The 20,105-nt window shown below is 36.7% G+C and overlaps 1 protein-coding gene across 2 annotated transcripts in view; it reads right to left on the bottom strand.

Moving 5' to 3' along the window:
• The window catches only part of ARHGAP42 (Rho GTPase activating protein 42), a 312,973-nt gene that overhangs the window by 14,806 nt on the left and 278,062 nt on the right, over positions 1-20,105 (bottom strand). For both annotated transcript variants that reach the window (XM_027040080.2, XM_053203842.1), the window contains exons 13-22: positions 18,176-18,238; positions 17,159-17,233; positions 16,140-16,224; positions 15,463-15,521; positions 11,900-12,005; positions 6,860-7,019; positions 5,536-5,680; positions 3,926-4,306; positions 3,402-3,558; positions 1,424-1,486 (exon numbers count right to left, since the gene is read on the bottom strand). In XM_027040080.2, coding sequence (XP_026895881.1) covers positions 1,424-1,486; positions 3,402-3,558; positions 3,926-4,306; positions 5,536-5,680; positions 6,860-7,019; positions 11,900-12,005; positions 15,463-15,521; positions 16,140-16,224; positions 17,159-17,233; positions 18,176-18,238 — 1,294 coding nt within the window. The remainder of the gene's footprint in view (positions 1-1,423; positions 1,487-3,401; positions 3,559-3,925; positions 4,307-5,535; positions 5,681-6,859; positions 7,020-11,899; positions 12,006-15,462; positions 15,522-16,139; positions 16,225-17,158; positions 17,234-18,175; positions 18,239-20,105) is intronic.

The following is a 20,105-nucleotide window of genomic DNA, read 5'->3' as shown; positions in this document are numbered from 1 at the left end:
ATAATAAGAGGACTCCACCTACTGGAGCAATTCAATGATATAGCAAGACAGAAGTAGCAAAGTTAAATCCCATACACTAAGGTCTAAAAATGATTACAGTTTCAGAGAACTGATGTTTGCTCTGATATGCACAGTACCTGGTTTTCACCAAATCTTGATCAAAGGGAAGAAGGTGAAGATACTATTGATGGAGGTAAGGTAAATGAAATTACTCTGGGATTTGTTACATAAGTTCCGTGGATCAACCAACATACCTGTAAGATACCAAAGTGGCTCAACTCTGTGAAGTCAAAAGCATTGATACACAAAGACCCCTGCTAGGTCTTGTGAGAAAAAAAAAATACCAGAAGTTGAAGGTCACTGTTATCCCTAGTAACTAGCAAAAACCCAATATTGTGTAGGTATTTAGTAAATGCCTACTGCTGAAAAAGTACACATACTTTAAAAGGGTCAATAAAATTCTATGGTTGAACAACCTTTTTTAAAAAATTTAATTCCCGTATAGTTAACAGTGTTATATTTTTTTCAGGTGTACAACAGTGGTTAAATATAGTGATACTTCAATTAACTGTGGTTCTTTTACTTCAAAACCTCAATTATCCAAATATGAATGGGAAGCTCGAAATTGCCTTTGTGCATCCAAAGGAAAAATCAAAGTTTATTCTTCAAGTGGTCTCATTTATATGCTCTTTAATAACAAGCATTTATTAAATGACACATACCTCTACTAGCTGCTGATGGTAAAACAAAACAAAAAACCAGAAATATCAAAATACTATAAAATTCCATTATTTCAGACATATTCAGATAAAAAACCAAAGCCCACTGTGGATGAGAAGAATCAATTTTACAAGGGGAGGAGAGGAAAGCAAAACCTTAGAAGCAAGCACATTAATAGCAGTAAGATGCAACAACCTGCGTCTTTTTTACAACAGAGTGAAAGGTAAAATCTGGAAATCCTGAATGAAGTACTGCACTCAAAAAAAGAGCTGTTTAGAGCAACCCAGTGGCCATTAGTAATAAGCAAATTTTTAATGCATGTTCATAAAACTTGTTCCAGAAAAAGTTCTGTAACTTTTCAAAGTCATGAATATACCTTTGGAAACTTTCCACAAATTGTCATCAAAGGAGTCTTTAGTATGCAAAACGTTATGGCAACTTGTATCTTTTAGAAAACTTGTTTAGAACTCTTCCTTTGTGAAGATTTTAGTAAATAAGGCATCAGTGGAACAGTCTGAGAGGCTAAATGCTGTTTACAGACATGATCTTTTTCCCCATGTGCAAGACAGTGAGTGTGGATTTCACCATCTGCAGAACTGAAGGTCAGGCTGTCAAAGATGACTCAGTATGTCAACAAAAAGCAACAATGTCACCACTACTTTATTTATTTATTTTTTTCATTTTAAGGGTTTTGAGAACTTACCGCCCAGAAGAATCCAGTTTAAGTGAACCAACATTTTCAAACAGTTGGGCTTTTGCTGCCACACTGAAAATAATTTTAAAATGCGATTTTCATTAAAATAAAAATTATATTATTCAGTTCAAAGTATAATTCAGGGTTATAACTTAACACAAACCAAAAATAATTAGTTAAGAACTATCTTCAAAATTTGATCTGAATTTTAATTGTTTTAAGATTTAATGTGGCAGAAATTTTTAGATCTAGTCTCCAGCTCATAGAGTACCAGATGTAATAAACCTATAGCTACCTCCCCTTCCCTTGGGGATCTTACTGTTCTCATCTTTTCTACTTCAAAAAACTATGGGAACAGTAAAAAAGAACATTTTCTCCCCACTCAGCTTCTGGCAGTGATTTTGACTCCTGTGGAGCCACAGGGAAGAATCAAATCATCAAGACAAAGAACTGTTGTTCATTCTGATAGCTAAGACAAAACTAATTCTAAAATGTTTCATTTTTTTTAATTTGAACACAGTTCCTATAAAGTGAAAAGAGGGAACTCTGAAAATATGGTCTGTGGATTCAAATCTTATTTCAATTCATGGGAGGCTAGGCACTGTCTATTTGAAAAAGTGAGACTATATTAAAACTAAGGCACCAGGGGTAATTAGAAAAGTTTCTATATTTACTAGAAGAGAATATCAAATTCCTTGAATGATATTTTAAACTAGATTTTAACATGTATCTTATTTCTTTAATTGATCAACTTTTCTCCCAGAACCTAGCCAGTTGATAATCAGAAGGTTCATTTTATACCTAATATGGAATACACATTGTCTCGATTTTAATTCATACTTTGTCAGTACAGTTGTAAGACAGAAGTGAATCTTCTCTTTCCCTCACAAAGGATGGAGTTTATATTCTCTCATCTCCCTTGACATATTGGCTTAAAATTTAATTTCCCTTAACAGCTAGAACTATACATACCAGGCAGTAGACAGATATCAAATATAGTATTGGTCTATATAGTGGTACTTGGATTTCTGACCAAGAGAGATAATGTATGGTAAACACACTCTGAAAATAAAAGGTTCTTGTCAAAGAAGGTGATGAACGAATGAATTTAAGACACTGTTTCTATGGAAACAGGCTTAGTGAAATGCCTTACTGGACTTTCAATGAATAATTAAACTGGTTCCTTAACTTTCCAAGTATTAGTTCTCATTATCTCTAAAATGAGGTTTCTACTACCTACTGTGGAAGTACATGAAGGACATTAAGAGATAACATATGTAAAGATGCCCAATAATAGCTCATATGGCATTTGGAAAACTCAGTAAGTCAGGAAAACAAAATGAAAGGGATAAAAACTTTCCTGTTTAGATTTTGCTTGTTTATCTAAGTTCTTTTCTTTGTCCCCTTCTTATTTACATCGATGTACCTATCCTATCTGCCCTTACACTCCTGGGTCATGTCTTTTGAATAGAAGTACCCCCTCTCACCTTTCAAGCTCCTGTTCTCCATGAGCTAATTTAAATCAGTGAATACTCAGATAGGGGAGACAGATGATGGAGAGGAGAGAAAACAAACCCTCACTATCTACACAGTAGTTGTATTTCTAACAAGGAGGTGGGGAAGTTGAGATATAAGGACAGTTTGCTCAGCTGAGAGGTAAATGTCTAGCTTTTAGAATGTCTACTTTGAAAACCCAGAACTATTACATTATACATCTATTCTCATGTCCTTAAATTAAGCCATTGTTCTGCTTGTAAGGCAAGTGACTGAAATTGTATATGTGTCTGTATATGTATACATATACATACTTTAAGCCTATTCTAACTTGTACATCATTTGTAGAAGGGGATAGGGTCCTACAGAAGATGATTGTTCCTACTCTGCAGATGAGGTATTCAGTTGTGGGAGTCCTAAGGGTTCTTTTGGATATACTCAACTCCTGTGTATCCCTGGAAGATACAACAAATATACACTCTCTCTCACTTACACAGAGCCAGGTCGCTGGTAGCCATTGCTTGAGGCAGTGTCTAGCCTTAACCTCCTGCACATTTTTGGAGGCAGGTCTGGGTTTGGTGGGGCTTTGGGCATCTCTTTGGAACCTACAGAAGTTAAGCTTTGAATGGATCCACAGTAGCTCTTGTTTCCTAAAAAGAAAGCCCAAGAAAACAGGCAAGGTGCTATCAGACAAAATAATAGCAGTAACACAGTACATGCTCATAACAAAAGGAAGTGTTTTTTCTAAGCCCAAATGAGAAGGTACAGAATGTTCTTTGAGCACAGCAGCCCATCATTCAGGGAGATCACAATCTATAGTAATTACACAGACATCACCTCACAGAGATGGAAATAACCAGGAAAGAAGTCACAGTGCACAGGAGTTTTAAATATCCTAGCTCAGGAACAGCATTGTTAGCCCCTTCACCATTAACTTTTCCCTGCTTAATCATGTTGAGCAATTCGGCAAGTGGCACAGAGACAATGACATTTTACATAAGCTCAAATCTGGTTTACCTTCAGCTGCAGAGATGGATCTGAGAGAGGAAGCGGAGGTTCTTTTCAGTCCTGAAAGCCCATAAGGCCCTTTCTTGACCAGGTCTATGGGTGGGGAACCATCCCCGGGGCTGGTGACTGAGGCAACACTCTGGCAATCTGATTCTGCATCTGTTTTGGTAGCATCCTCTTTAGAACTTGATTCAGGACTAGTTGTCCAGAGTCCAAGACTTTTCTGTCCATTGGAGGGTGATGGGGATACAATCCAAGGAATTCCTCCAGATTTCTCCCTGGCCTGGCAGGAAGCAGACTTGGTTGTGCTGTTTTGTTCAGAGGAATGAGAGGAGAGGGACTCGATGCTTCCCATAGGCGTACTGTCTGGGCTGCTGCTGTAAGAGTCACCTGAGCGGGAGCAGGAGCGAGAAAACAACAGGGACCTTCTACTGAGAACAATACAACCCAAACCCTTCCACATTCTCCAATGCACGTGTGCCCTGTGGCCACCTGAATTGACCCCACTGACCCCACTGAATTGACAGATCTTTACCCAGTATGGAGAACTTTTCTCAGTTCTAAGAAAGGCTGTAAAACGTACATTTTAAATTAGTGAATGCATTTTTTAATACTATTCAAGGGAGATTTTACACGTACCCTGACCCTATGAAATAATGTTACTTCTTAAAGGATTGGGGGTTGACTCAAATTCAGACAAAACTTGCTTCTGAAAAAGAACTCATAAGTAGTACAAATAAGATTCTTTGATGACATTATAAGAGATCAATGGAAAGAGGGATATTGAAAGATCTGTTTCTGCCTTTTTTAACTTTTCTCATGTTATAATGCATCTGATTCTTTCTTCATTCAAAGTCACCAGTAATGTCAGCTGCAAATTATACACTGCTCACATTTTTAAAAGAAAAGACTTTTTCTTTTCCTACCAAGATTATATCAACATAAGAAACTGGCTAGTTAACAGATTATTTTTTAATGTTCCTAAAACTATAATAATTTGAACATATCTAAATTAAAAATTAGTATTTTTTGTTAAATACTGACTGTGAGAAAAATTGGGAGGCTTAAGGGTATAAAGTAAAATAAGAACAGCCACAAATTTAACATCCACTGTGGTCTTAAGCTGCCACCCACTTCACTGTGGTGTTGGGTTCAGAACGGGAAGTTAGTGATAATGTGTAGTGTGGTTTCTCTATTTCTTTTTTCTCTCTCTCTCTCAGACACTTTGATACCCAAGAGATGATGCTTTAAGGACATAATGTGATAGGAAGAAAGAAACTGACGGTTTCAGCCAGAATTTTTCTTGCTTTCTTCTCTACCTCTTTAACAATAGGACAAAACCTGCTACAAAGTAGTACCTGATGTTCTTAATCACAGTTGCAGAAAAAAGGGCACTGAGCAAACTATTTTTTTTTCCTTTGTAGTAGTAATGAATTTGTTTGTTCAAAGTACCTTGTAACTACACTGACAAAGAATATATAAATGCGGGGGGGGGGGGTGTTTGGGAGACAGTATCATTAAGATCATTTTCTATTTATTTCTACCCTAATTATCAAAAAGGTGAAGTAAGGCTAAATCAAAGAATGAAGAAAGCTTCTCCCTAAAGCGGTCACACTTACTGTCAGGTTCTGCCAAGCACGGTGTATACCTTCCTCTGGGCTTCCTGGAACCTGTGGAAAGGCAGATTGCTCTTGTCCTTCGGGATCCAGATCGAGACTGAGGCTGAGGAAGAGGAATGCTTGGGTCTGGGGCAGTATGGAAAATCTACATACAAAAAAAACCAAACAAATGGATAGAGGTCAGTAAAAGGGGGAATTGCCATTTTCATGATAAAATTATATTTTAGAGTTATTAAATAATCTCAGAACCATTTGCTATTTAATCAGCTTCATGGTAAGAGATGCTTGATATAAAAAATATACTACAGCAATTACACTTTTCCACTTACACTGAGTAATGTTCCTTCTCTGTGTTTTCTTTTTTATCCTCTCCAATTTCCCAACAATGAATTTCAGAAAATTTTCCAATAATTTTAAAGAAACCTTTCAAATATGAACAAATGTCTGTGTCAAGACATCTTGACTCTTTTCTGTGATATTTTATTTCTCACTTCATGCTGAACATAGCCTGAAGGGAAAAGGTTCATTCCGTATCACTTCCAAGTCAAGCAGTTCCTTGCTTCTCAGGAAAAGGTGCTGTCACGAATATGACATGCTGCAGGTAGAGGTCTGTACTCGGCTACAGAATTCCCCCATGTGGTCTTGGGTTGTGAGTGCTTACAATCTTAGATAAATGAAGGATATTCTTCTATAGGTACCAGGAAGGGACTAAGGGAAGGAGAGGGGCATAGTCTTTCACAAACACTAGACCAGGCATAAATGAATCACAAATGTTTTGATGTTTAATGGCTGCATTTGCTTAATAATCCAATCAATTTGACTTTCCCAATTTCCATTTCCACAGTTATTCTAAGATCTCAATCTTGTTAAAGAAACCATGTTTAAGGACTGGATGTAGAGAGGACTTTAAGACTCTGTTCCTGGAATTCTTTTGCTTTATTGAGAATATCACTGTTGTTGTTAAGTCTAATTCCAGGGAGATAAAAAGGTTAAAAATAGACTTAATTACCAAGTGATTCTAACAAATTTCTCTCAATATGAGTGAAAAATTCATGACATAAATACTAAAGAAGAAAATCTTGAAAGTAAATGATGTAAAAGGAAAGGAAATCATTTACCTGGAGAATTTTGAGAAGCATTTAAAAACTAAACAAGAAAAAAGGACATCAATGTCCTCATGAAGAAGCAATTTATACAAAATGGACAGGACTGATACTTTATAAGAATCTGAGATCACAATGAACTCATAGATAATACAAACAGAAAATTCCTTCCTAAAAGCAAAATACAAGATTTGATACTTCAACATGAAAATTCAGCTTACCTTTTCATAGTGCTCTATCAGAATTTCAACCACAATATTCTGAAATTTAATATTCATCATGGCAGCCACAGTTTCTTCTTGTGCTCGCATTAGAGTTGGGCCAAATATGACACCAAGGTTTGAGACAGTCATGAGATTTTGTTGGCTGTGTAGTGATACTCTGCAAATATAAGCAACAAAAATAACATAAATTAAAAGTTTAATAAATATGAAACGTTCTCATTTATCAAATTTGTGGCATAAATAGAATGTAAAATATGCCATTATAGGTTAATTTTCCCAAATTGTCAGGTTTAGCTACTCCTAATTGTCATGAGTGGGTATAGCCTAAAAAGACATAAAAAGTTAACATTAGCTAAGTAAAATTAATTACAAAGGTTAATTAAAGGAATAAATCTCGGGGCGCCTGAGTGGCTTAGTCAGTTAAACATTTGACTTCAGCTCAGGTCATGATCTCACAGTTCGTGAGTTCAAGCCCCGCGTTGGGCTCTGGACAGGCAGCTTGGAGCCTGGAACCTGGAGCCTGCTTTGGCTTCTGTGTCTCCCTCTCTGCCCCTCCCCCTGTCTCTCTCTCAAAAAATAAATAAACATTAAAGGAATAAATCTTGATATCCTAAATAGAGTACAATTATCCTACAGAGATTATCAACTGTTAGGTATTCTCTAGGGCACTATACTTCTTTTAGAACAAATGGTTCAAATTAGGTTGGTTGGAATTATATTCAGATATACTAAACATATTATTGAGTACCTAGTACCAGGCATTTTCATAGACATTATTTCATTTAATCCTCCCAGAAAGTCAGTTTTTCCTATTACGTAGGTTAAAAACCTCCTAAAGTAAAAATGATGTACTCAAGGTCACAGCAAATTAGGGACACAGATGCTCTTTCAATGCATGTTTTCTGAATAGAAGTCTGTGGTTTTCTTAAGCTCCCTACATAAGACAACTGGCCAATGCAAGTTTCTATCCTTCCTTTTTTTCCTTCCTTATTTCCTTCCATCCATCCACCCATCCACCTATCCATTCATTCAAAACTTCCCTCAGTGCCTCCCTAGGGCTGGGCACTGTGGTTGGCAAACAGTAAGAGAAGGAGATGTGGTCACATCAATGCTGGCTTAAAAATGGAAATGAAAGAAAAAGCCTCTGGTATTACTGACTTTAGCAAAGTAATCCCAGTAACTATCAAAACTGACTTTGACTAGGGGTGCCTGGGTGGCTCAGTCAGTTGGGTCTGACTTCGGCTTGGGTCATGATCTCATGGCTTGTGAGTTCAAGCCCTATGTTGGGTTCTGTGCTGACAGCTTAGAATCTGGATCCTACTTTGGATTCTGTGTCTCCCTCTCGCTGCCCCTCCCCTGCTCATGCTCTCTCTCTCTCTCTCTCAAGAATAAATCATAAAACATTAAAAAAATGACTTTGACTACTTAATTTGGGAATTGGACATATTCCTAAAAGAAAACCTCATTCATTAGACCAATCTTCTAGGTTATACACTGCCTTTTCTATCTTACTTCCAGGCATGTTGTTAAAATAGGAAGTTCTGGAAAGGAGCACTGAACACAAGATCATGGTTATACCTGACTAAGTGTGCATCACTAACTACATTCCATAAGCAAAAGTAAAATTTTATGGGGAATCCAGGATTTTGAATACCTATGTAAATCCTAGCACAGGACCGGAAGAGTTAGCTGTCTCACTTACTGAATTTTTCCCTTGTGCCCGAGAAAGCACTAGTTAAGAAGCTCTTGGTTAGAATAAGAAGAAGTTTCATTCCACATTTCCTTTTTATATAGACAAATATTATATATTTACTGTTTAGTATGTATTAAAGAATCTACTAAGAAAGTAGTATGTAAAGGTACTGAGTCTGCCTGCATTTAAAGCTTGGATCCATCCAACTTCGAAGCTGGGTGCAATCAGCCAAGTTATTTAATAACTCTAGGCTTCAGTTTCCTCATCTATAAAGAATAACTATCCCTATAGGGTTGATAAAATTAAATAATGAGTTACAGGAAATATGATCTCAATTAACAGTCTTCCTTGTAATGAAATTGGCTTTAGGCACTCTTGCTAAAATGTAAGAGTTCCTGGTAGTGTGAATAAACTGGAATACGATTAATATTAAACTCATGGGGAGTGAATTTGGAATTCTTAAAAAAATGGTTTTGAAAAGGTGAGTTTATGATTGTGTTGCTCAAGAGACAGAATATTTTGATGAGCAATTTTCTCTTCACTGAATTTCCCTTCAGCTGAGCTAACTCAATCAATATAGACACTTATCACCTCACATTTCAGCTATTTCTGCACCTCATTTCCTCAACTTGTTGTATGGAACAGACACCCAATTGCCCTTTTAAAAATTCAAAGTTAGAGGGGTACCTCGGTGGCTCAGTTGGTTAAGCATCTGACTTTGGCTCAAGTCATGATCCCATGGTTTGTGAGTTTGAGCCCGCGTGGGGCTCTGTGCTGACAGCTCAGAGCCTGGAGCCTGCTTCAGATTCTGTGTGTGTGTCTCTCTCTCTCTGCAACACCCCCACCCCCACACTCACACTCTGTATTTCTCTCTAACATTTTTTTTTAAATATTCAAAGTTAGAGTCAAAGAAGAGACCACAGATGGCCTTTGTTTTAAAGACAAAGAAAAGGAGTCTCAGAAAGGAAGTAATGGTTTACACCATGTCTCAGAGCTAATTAATGGAGATTTGCAATCAATCTTTTAGTCACTGGTCCTAATTTAGACCAGTAACCAATCCAGACGATTGGCCTTAAATTCTCTTCTTCAGATATATTAAGGTTGCCAGGGACCAAGAATGTTATTACTTGTTTGTAGTCTACTTAAGTCACTGGTGATTGGATACACATTCCAAAAATACTGCTTAGTCAGTGAAGATTGACCTTCATATAGGTTTAGGAAAAAAGCCAGGAATGGTGATGAAGGATGGGCAAAAGAGTTTTAAGCACTCTTCTATGGCCAGATAGTATCCTCTGCTATTCCCTGTACTAAAGTCATGCACATTCACAAAGAGGGGGGAGTTTGAGTTCACTTAACATTCTGGATAATTAAACAAAAAACGTTTTATGTGACACTCATGTAGCTTTTAAAAGCACATTTAAGGAGTGGTTAAGTGTCTGACTTCAGCTTAGGTCATGATCTCTCGTGGTTTGTGAGTTCAAGCTCCACATCAGGCTCTGTGATGACAGCTTGGAGCCTGGAGCCTGCTTCAGATCCTGTGTCTACTTCTCTCTCTCTGCTCGTGCTCTCTCTCTGTCTCCCTCAAAAATAAATAAACATTAAAAAAAATTATATATATATAAAAAAAGTGTGTTTAAAAAGACTTTGCTAGAGGGGTGCCTGCGTCACTCAGTTGGTTAAGTGACTGACTCAAGTCATGATCTCATTGTTCCTGTGTTGGAGCCCCATGCTCTGCATTGTCAGTGCAGAGCCTGCTTGGGATTCTCTCTCCCTCTCTCTCTGCCCCTCCCCTGCTCATGATTTTTTTTTCCCTCTCTCTTTCTCTCAAAATAAATAAATAAATAAAGGCTTTGCTAGAAAATTAGCTTGAATACAGCAAGAGAATGCCCAATACATACAGTGTGGTTAAATTTCATGAACAGGTCACACAATTCAAAACATAATTAAAGACTAAATCTGACAAAGAGTCCTTATTCACTAACTAAAAGAGGTATTGCCATGGCAACAGTTTATAATGAACTTGAAATGATGTAGTTTCTAATGGATTTCCTTATTTCAAGGGGCAGGAGGGCAATTCGTATTATCTTATCTGCAGGTTAAGATAAGACTTATTGATATGTTATGTAGCACTATTTCAAATGTGCCTGGCTGAAATTAGCATAAACTGGGTTACTACTTGTAGTAAGCAAGGAAGGAGTAATCATTTCATTGTGAATCACAGTACTTTCTAAGATGGAAAATATCCTGATGTGTAAATGAGGCTGTAAGGAATTCTTAAGTTTAAAATCTGAATTTGGACTTTTGTTTACAGCAGCATGGCAAGTGTGTGTGTGTGTATGTGTGTGTGTGTGTGTGTGTGAAAGGGAGAGAGAAAGAATCTTCAGACAGATTTATGAGGCCATAGTACCCAGATATTTGATCAAACATAATTCTAGATCATTCTGTGAAGGTATTTTTTTTTTTTTTGCATAAGATTAACATTTAAATTAGTAGACTTAGAGTAAAGTAGATTACCCTCTATAATGTCAGTGGGCCTCATCCAATCAGTTTAAAGTCTTAAAAAAGACTAACTTCCTCTGAGGAAGAGGCAATTCTGCTTCAGACTGCCCTGGATTAGAGCTGTAATGTCAACTCTTCCCTGGGTCTGCAGACTACCAGCTGCCCTGCAGATTTTAGACTTAACAGCCTTCACAGTAGCACGGCCCAATTCCTTATAATCAATCTCTCTCTCATATATATTTATATATACACACACACATATACATACACCATACACACACACACACACACACACACACACACACACACACGTGTACGTATAGCTACATATACACAAACATCTGGTCGGTTCTATTTCTCTGGAGAAACTTGGCTAATACAGTATCTGTTTATAGACATTTAAAAATATATAGATGAACTAACAGCAGAATCAGAAAAATCTTCAGAGACCAAGTGATGCTACGAATTGAGAAAGAGAAGCTAACATTACAGTGGCACTTTGACCTGGCAGAACTGTTGACACTCGTAGTACAGAGAACTGATCTTCAAACTTAGGGCTTCAAACTCCTTCATATTTTTAAGTTGACATGTAAGGTTTTCATCATTAATTTAACAGTTGCAAAGGATATTAATCATTTGCATAGTGTAAACATACATACACACACACACACACACACACACAGATATATCTTAAAAACAAACTACCACATCATTTTTAAAACATTCAGTGGACTCTAATTATAACAATGTTATAGCACCATCATACACTTTAGAAAGATATGAACAAGGTCTAACTTTAACAGTTGAACAAGTAGTTAAGTGAACAATATATATCAGATAATTACTTGACAAGGTGCTTTATTAAGATGTCCAGCATCTCTCTGTTTTTTTCTGGCAATTTGTGCACCAATGCATGTACAGCCTCCACCCGGTAGTTTTGGTCATCAGATTCTATAACATAAAGGTTGAATGATCAAGTTTTAATTGCATTCAAATGTGTACATAAACATTAATAATCTAAACATTATAAACACTCCCACCCTCATGCCTTATAAACATTGCTTCATGCAGTTCATCACTATCATTCTCTAAGGCTTAGAGAGGTTGAGTAACCTGACCATGGTCATGAAGTTAGTTAAGTAAATATGCCAGACTAACCCAGTTCCATCTAATCTAGACCTGTGCTCATAGCCACTGAACTTCTATACAACCAGAACTCATCGCCTGCTTTGGTTTTGCTACACAAGGACAAAATCAAAACTTTAGCAATGGAGTGATCACAGCTATTGGTACAGACTGCCTAATGTTCCAGGCAATATAATATACTCTATCACACAGAAACCTCCTAGTGACTCCATCAGACAGAAGGAAGAAGGCATTCCTTTCCAAATTTTGTAGATTTAAAGATAACAGGGAATTACTTTTCTGAGGTGTCAGTATTATTATGCAGAGGCCTAATAGATTCTAAGCCCATGCTGACAATGGGAAATCTGAAAAGAAGAAAAAAAAATCTAAAGTAAGTCTAGTTTGCCAGGCAAAAGACAACATGTTGACATGTCTGCTAGAGAAAAGGCTAACACTTCAGAATGAAGATCTATTAACATACTCTTACTACAATAAACTAATTCTAGGGTGACTACCCACCATGCCAAGCCCTTTCTCTGAAAGGTGTGGAACATGAGGTGGGAAAAGAGCTGGCTCATGCTGGGCCAAACACAAGGTCTCCCAGGGGTTGGAATGGAGACATCAAAACTCTGATCTGTCTGCTGAGTATGTGAAATGGCATATAGTGTAAAACTAGGGATGGCATAACCAAATGTGCTCCAAAGCCAAGAAAATCTAACTGGAAAGGGAGATAAGAATGAGGTAGATATGCAGCAAAGAACAGAGAGAAGAGATGCTCCTAAAAGGGTGGGGAGAGAAACATAAACTCCCAATTCTGTAGTTCCTAGTTGCAGGCCCATGGAAGGCCTAATCCATACTGTTTTCCAGGGAATTCTGAGGCACCTTTTAATTTCTGAACAACTTCCCCTTTTTACAGAGCTAAATTTCCAAATAATACTTACTTTTATTACCTTATTATCTACTACATGGGATTATCTTTGTACCAGACAAAAGATGAATTCTTATACATAGGAATATATTTTAATTATCATGGTAGTGAATAATGTGATTATTATTTGCCATGTAAGTGGAGAAAAAAAATCTTATGACCAAATGCTTTTATTAAAACAACCAGATCATTTAGCACTTAACTAAGTGTCTCAAATGCCATGTTATAACACAAAATTTCTGTAAGTAAGTTCTAGGTTAAGAGTCAAAAAAATTGGCTTATAGCCCTGATTTTGCCATCAATTTACTAGTACCGTGGAGAAAGTCACTTGCCCACTCTGGGACCTAGTCAGTAAAATGAGGGGTGAAATTATATATTTCTAAGGTCTTGTTCATCTAATAGATTCTGATGAAGAGAATATAGAGTGGAGAGGTTTCAGGAGAAAGCTAAGTGGTATAGGTGTTTATGAGACCATGTGATCCAGTCATGTATGCTGGACTGAAAACCAAGGTCACAACGTTATCTGACACTTATCAGCAGACAACATTACCTGTGACATTATAATGCATGGCAATAAATTAATGCAAATGCTTTCTTTCTTGGACTGTGAAAAATACTTGGTACAGTCACACCTCATATATCTTAACAATGAAATGCTAATGCCTAGCAGTTACAAACTGTTGTGATGGCTGAGATGGCAACCCAGCACTTTCATCTCAGTGTTTTAAAAGTACATATTTCTAATTTTTCAGGTTACATGTTTTTCACTGAGCCCCTCCCCACAATTTTTGAATTAAGCCTATCTATATATCTCCTATTATGGCAATCATAGATCTAAATAAATGACATAGATATGTGATAATGGGGGGGGGGGGAAGGATTGTTGGAAGTGCCTGTTACCTGCCCCAAATACCTGACTTTACTCTCCAGATTTAGGAATATAGCACATGAGTATGAGTGGGTGGCATAACTGCATATTTGTAGTGTTGTCAATTTAACAATAAAGTTGCTCTTGTAAGGTACTGACATTCATCGACTGAGTAAAATGTATTTAAAATAATTCCTGTTAACACACCAGTCACTCCAAAGAACTCTTATTAAGTGACAAAATCTTTTAATTCATTCTTCAATATTTTTTAAATCAAGGAAAGTGTATTCTTAATTCCCATTATCTATTTCTCCCATTCCACTCTCCACCTCTCTTCTGACAACCACCGGTTTTGTTCTCTGTATTTAAGAGTTTGTTTCCTTTTGGTCTTTTTCTTTTTCTAGTTTAAGTTCCACATATGAGTAAAATCATATGGTATTGGTCTTTTTCTATCTGACTTATTTCACTTAGCATTATACCCTCTAGGTCCACCCATGTTGCTGCAAAGGTCAAGATTTCATTCTTTCTTATGGTTTAGTAACATTACATTGTATATATATACCACATCTTCTTTATCCATTCACATATTGATGGACACTTCTGTTGTTGTTATGTCTTGTAAATAATGCTGCAATAAACATGGGGTGCATTATCTTTCTGAAATGGTGTTTTCGTTTTCTTTGGGTAAATACTAGCAGAAATACTGGATCATATGGTAATTCTATTTTTAATATTTTGAGGAACTTTCATAATGTTTTCTAGAGTGGCTGCACCAGTTTGCATTCCCACCAACAGTGCAAGAGGGTTCCTTTTTTTCCCCCCTGCATCCTCACCAACACTTGTTTCTTGTGTTATTAATTTTAGCCATTCTGACTGGTGTGAAGTGATATCTCATTGTAGTTTTGATTTGTATTTGTCTGTTGATGAGTGATGTTAAGCATCTTTTCATATGTCTATTGGCCATCTGTATGTCTGCTTGGGAAAAATGTCTCTTCAGGTCTTCCCCTTTTTTAATCATATTAGTTTTTTAGTGTTGAGTTGTGTAACTTCTTTACATATTTTGGATATTAACCCCTTATTGGATATAACACTTGCAAATATTTTCTCCCATTCAGGAGGTTGCCATTTTGTTTCATTGATGGTTTCCTTCACTGTGTAAAACCTTTTTATTTTAGTGCCCTCCCAATTGCTTTTTGATTTCCTTGCCAGAAGAGACACATCTAGATAAATGTTTCTTTAGTTAATGTCAAAGAAACTACTAATGTCTTCTGGTTTCACGGTTTCACGTCTCACATTTAGGTCTTTTATCTACCATTCTGCAATTTCTTACTTGCTTACAAGCCATATTGTTAGCTATTAAGCATCAGATTGATAGTTTCTTAAGCAATATGTAGGAAAATCTTAACTACCTGGTTTAAATTTATACCTCTAAGTGATACAGCATAAAACTATATCAATTATAATGCATTCAATGGAAGTGTACTTACTAACTGCAACAATAAAATCTTTGTGTAACTTGTAAGTCATCAGTGGTTCTGCAAGGCACCTACAACGGAGAAAGAAGAGGGCATTAGAATGGCAATATCTTTTTATTTCCCCTGAATTTCTAGTACTTCTTTAAGAATTGGGTAATTAGGGAGTAGGATAAAGTCCTACTAGGGTGATTCCAGGCAGTCCCAAAATGCAGATCTCAAAGAAGGCCCTTTAGCAGCATTTCTTGGCACAACCGTGCTAAAAGGACAGACTGGAAAATGATTTTTTCACTTTGTAAGAACTGTTGAACCACAACGGCAAAAATCTCTCTCAGATATGGGGACTATAGTTAAATTAAAAACAAACAAACAAACAAACAAACAAACATAAAACAACTTTCAACTTATTTTTAAAAAATACATGAAAACACTACATTCAAATTTAACATGAAACAAACTATTATTTAGTATTCATAAAAGATTGCAGCTTCTAAAGTTTATTAGTTGAAAAACCAAGTATAAGTTCCAAAACACTAAACATAAACATTACCACCTTATGCTATTTCATGTGAGGTGAAAGAATTGCTCTAAGGAGTGAAGCTCACACACAGGTGTTCCATGGAGTCATATGGCAATGCCCACAGAGGTTAAGAGAGACATCACATGCAGAGTACGAGTTAAACACTCCTTACCTGAGGTAGTTTTTCAGCCCACTTGTTATTGTCTTATTATCCCACAATTCAATATCAATGTCAATATCAGGAGGGGATTTTGGAGCTGTAAAGAATAAAAATAAGATGTTTAAACTGTACAGCTCAAAACATCACTTGCACCATTAAGAAGATGGACACAAAGTGGGTGCCTGGGTGGCTCAGTCGGTTGAGTGTCTGACTTCAGCTTAGGTCATCTCAGTTCGTGAGTTTGAGCCCCGCGTTGGGCTCAGTGCTGACAGCTTGGAGCCTAGAACCTGCTTCGGGTTCTGTGTCTCCCTCTCTCTCTGCCCGTCCCCTGCTTGCTGGCTCTCTCTCTCAAAAATAAATAAACATTAAAAAAATTTTTTTAAAGAAGATGGATATAAACATAATAGGTCAGAGACATTGATTTCTTAGGATGCCAACAGAGTTAACCTTAGGATTGTTGTTTGTGTGAATTGGTGCAAGTTTCACTCTTGACACTTTATAAACCTCAAAGATTTCTTGTGGAATAATAGTTTTCCAAATAAAATTATTGTTAATTGCTAACATCACTGAGCATTTGTCATGTGCCAGGCACGCTTCCAAATACTTTTATGGATTAACGTATTCAATCCTCACACTCTCAGTGAAGCAGGCACTATTATTATCTTCTCCATTTTATGAATGAGAAGGTTGAGGCACAGAGAAGTTAAACAAATTATCCAAAGTCACAAAGCTTTTAAGTGGTGAATTAGAATTCCAAGCCAGGCAATCTGAATCTAGTATCCATAAATCTCACTGTGTCTCTAGCTAACCAAAGGACACTTGAGAAAAAGTTCAATATTATGAAAAGGCTCTCTCTCAAATTCTGATTGATCATCTATTATAACTGAACATTAAAAACTGAATGCAAATGTTAATTTTAAATATTTCTTGAAAATATTCAAAGAACAGCAGTAGTATATATCTCAAAGAAACCTATGGTATGGATTATCTATAATACAAAAATTAAGTAACTAGCTTCATTCAAAACTTACAAAATGTTGTGTTCATGAGTTTCTGAACTTTGGAGTTCACTCCTCCTATTCGGTAGAGGCCTAAAATAGTGATGCCTAATGAGAAGGAAAAACCACAAAAGAATGTCTTTAGACATAGCATCACAAGTACAGAATGTTGAAAACATCTGGCATTTCCCTATGCAGAATTTGAAAGTTACTTATCCAATTTTGCAGTCTAACTTCAGAAAATCTACCCTGGAAACACCCATCAGACATATATTTCTCAGAGCAGACACTAAACAGTGATTTGAAAGTCTTTCAAAGATCTTCAAAGTAGCAAAGTACTCTGCTCATTCACTACTATCTGAATACAAAAAGCCATCAAAGATGGGAAAGAATGATTAGAATTTCTCATCCTCTATTTCTTCAGTCATGTAGTCCTACATGTTGAAGAACTGGAAGGCCTTAACAACTTCCTTCATTTTGAAGGTGAGGAAATAGATTTAGAGGATTTAAGAAATGTACTTAACTTCTCAAAACTTCTAAATGGCAGCACCAAAATTTGAGTTTAAGTTCACAGAATTTCAAAGCCCATGAGTTTTGCTTTAGACAAGTTTTCCTGGAAATGGAAGAGTGTAACAGGCAACTAGAGTGGCCTTCAAGGCCATGACTAGAGAGGGTAAAGGTGCTAGAATTGTGACTGTGAGTGAAATCACTGAAGGGAATAACATTAAGAAAGGAGGAAGACCAGCTCCTTAGGAATCTTACCTCCTCTAAAGCTTGAAAAACACTGAAGAGGAGCTTAGAGTAATAAATAACACAAAGTCTATGAAATGGAAATAAATCAGGCCTTTATTATGAAAAATTGTTAAACAGAATATACAGTATGATTTTTGGTAAAGTTCAGACTATAGCTATTTGTGTATTTAGATAATTTTATACATTTATATAGTTCTTAAAGTTAATCTCATGTTAATAATAAAATATATCCTCATTTTTTGAGAGGTTCCTATATAAGAATGAACACTAATGATATACCTGTCAGACAACACTCACCTCTTGTTTCCACAGCTTGAATGCATTTTCTCACAAAATTGAACCCTGCTTCATTTAAATACACTGAAAATAAAATAAAATCACAGTAAGGGTTTATACCCAACTTACATTACTCCTTAGTTGGCTCTCTTGTTTTATGACTTAGTGGCACAGTTTTAGTTAAGAGTCTGAATTTTTATTTTGGGGTAGAAGTAGGGTTCACATTCACCAAAGTTATTACATCAACTTACTTTAGAAAACACAGATCCTTCACAGAAGGTAAATATGTTACAGTGATTCCATCCATTTTACCTAAAATTAGCATTAACCTTCACTACATGTTTTTCCAGATGATAAAAGCAAATGTACTAAGAAAAAAAACCTTTATTGTTTGTTACTAATTATATTACAAAGCTATTCACATATTCTTTTCCATGGGATTCTCAAAACAACATTATAAGGTAGAGAGAAAGCTTTGTAATCTTAAGATGGTTCATGACGTTGCTGAGAACTTCAGTTTCTTTGTTCCAAGCTTCAGAACCAGGATTCTAACATAGATCACCTGAATCCGAGCCCAATATTCTTTCTACTACATTTTTTACCATATGCAAAATAATTCAAAATATGTTTAGTTTACCGAAAATCCCCTAAGGATCCTACATTATGAAATATCAGTTTATTTTCATTGCTTTTGCTAGATTTTAAATCTTATAATTTTCTTAAGATTCTGAGGCCAGATCAAATTATATTACTTATTTAAAAAAAAAAAGTATTTAGGAATACCAAATAACACCCTGAGAAAAAATTCAAATATTTTGTTACTATAATGAAAATTTTCATCACATGTGGTGGAAATATGATATTTCTTAATATTCTCCAGTAATATATGAAAATAATTCAAGTCAATAAAAAATTAAAACTAGCTTCCATTTAAAGATGGTGGATTTGGGGTGCCTGGGTGGCTCAGTCAGTTGAGCACCCGACTTCGGCTCAGGTCATGATCTCAAGGCTCATGAGTTCGAGCCCCGCATCAGGCTCTGTGCTGACAGCTCAGAGCCTGGAGTCTGCTTCAGATTCTGTGTCTCCCTCTCCCTCTGCCCCTTCCCTGCTCATGCTCTGTCTCTCTCTCTCAAAAATAAACATTAAAAGAAAATAAAGATGGTGGGTTAGAAGGAGGCTGGAAGATGGTGGAGCAAGAGGACCCTAAGTTCACACTGTCCCATGCATACAACTAGATAACACTGACATCAGCATAAATAACTCAGAAACAACCCAAAGACCGGCAGAATAAACTCCACATCTAAAGGTAGAGAAGAGTCCACATCAAAGAGGGTAGAAAGGGTGGAGATATAGTGGAGAAGCAAAATAGAGGTGGACATCTGTGGTCTGGAGGGAGCTGGAAGCACTGAAGAAGGGTGAGAAACAGACTATCACACCAGGGAGCTCACAAGGAAGAGAGGAATCCTCATAACATTTGGCTTTGAAAGTAAAAGGGACTGAATTTACTGACTTCTTACAAACAAGAGGGACTTAAATCCTGGAATTAAAAAAAAAAAAAAAAAAAAAGCTAGCTCCATTCTGGAAGATCCTGAGGGCAATAGGAAAATAAGTTTCTGCCCTTAAAGAGATAGCAGGACAAATAGCCTTTAAGATACAGGCTAGAAGCAGCACTTTCAAAAGCACCAGGGCATATAGGGGGAAGAGTTATTTACTCATCTCAGAGGGTATCCAGGGGAAGACTTCTCCAGGAACAAAGGAGCTGGAAGGTACCATTGCCCTCTTTCACCCCTCAGCACAAACACATGGCCACCTGCAGAAACTAGCATGCTCTGAATTTCACTACCTAATGTGCTTACACTAAGTCCCGCATCCCTGTGCTTCCACTTATCCACTCTTTCCAGTCATGCCTGCCTCAGTCCCAGCACTGTGGGCCCCCTCCCACAGCACAAAC

Source organism: Acinonyx jubatus, chromosome D1 (assembly GCF_027475565.1).
Source record: "Acinonyx jubatus isolate Ajub_Pintada_27869175 chromosome D1, VMU_Ajub_asm_v1.0, whole genome shotgun sequence".
Classification (NCBI taxonomy): domain Eukaryota; kingdom Metazoa; phylum Chordata; class Mammalia; order Carnivora; family Felidae; genus Acinonyx; species Acinonyx jubatus.
The sequence above is the reverse complement of the archived record's forward strand: the minus strand, read 5'-3'. Positions and strand labels throughout refer to the sequence as shown.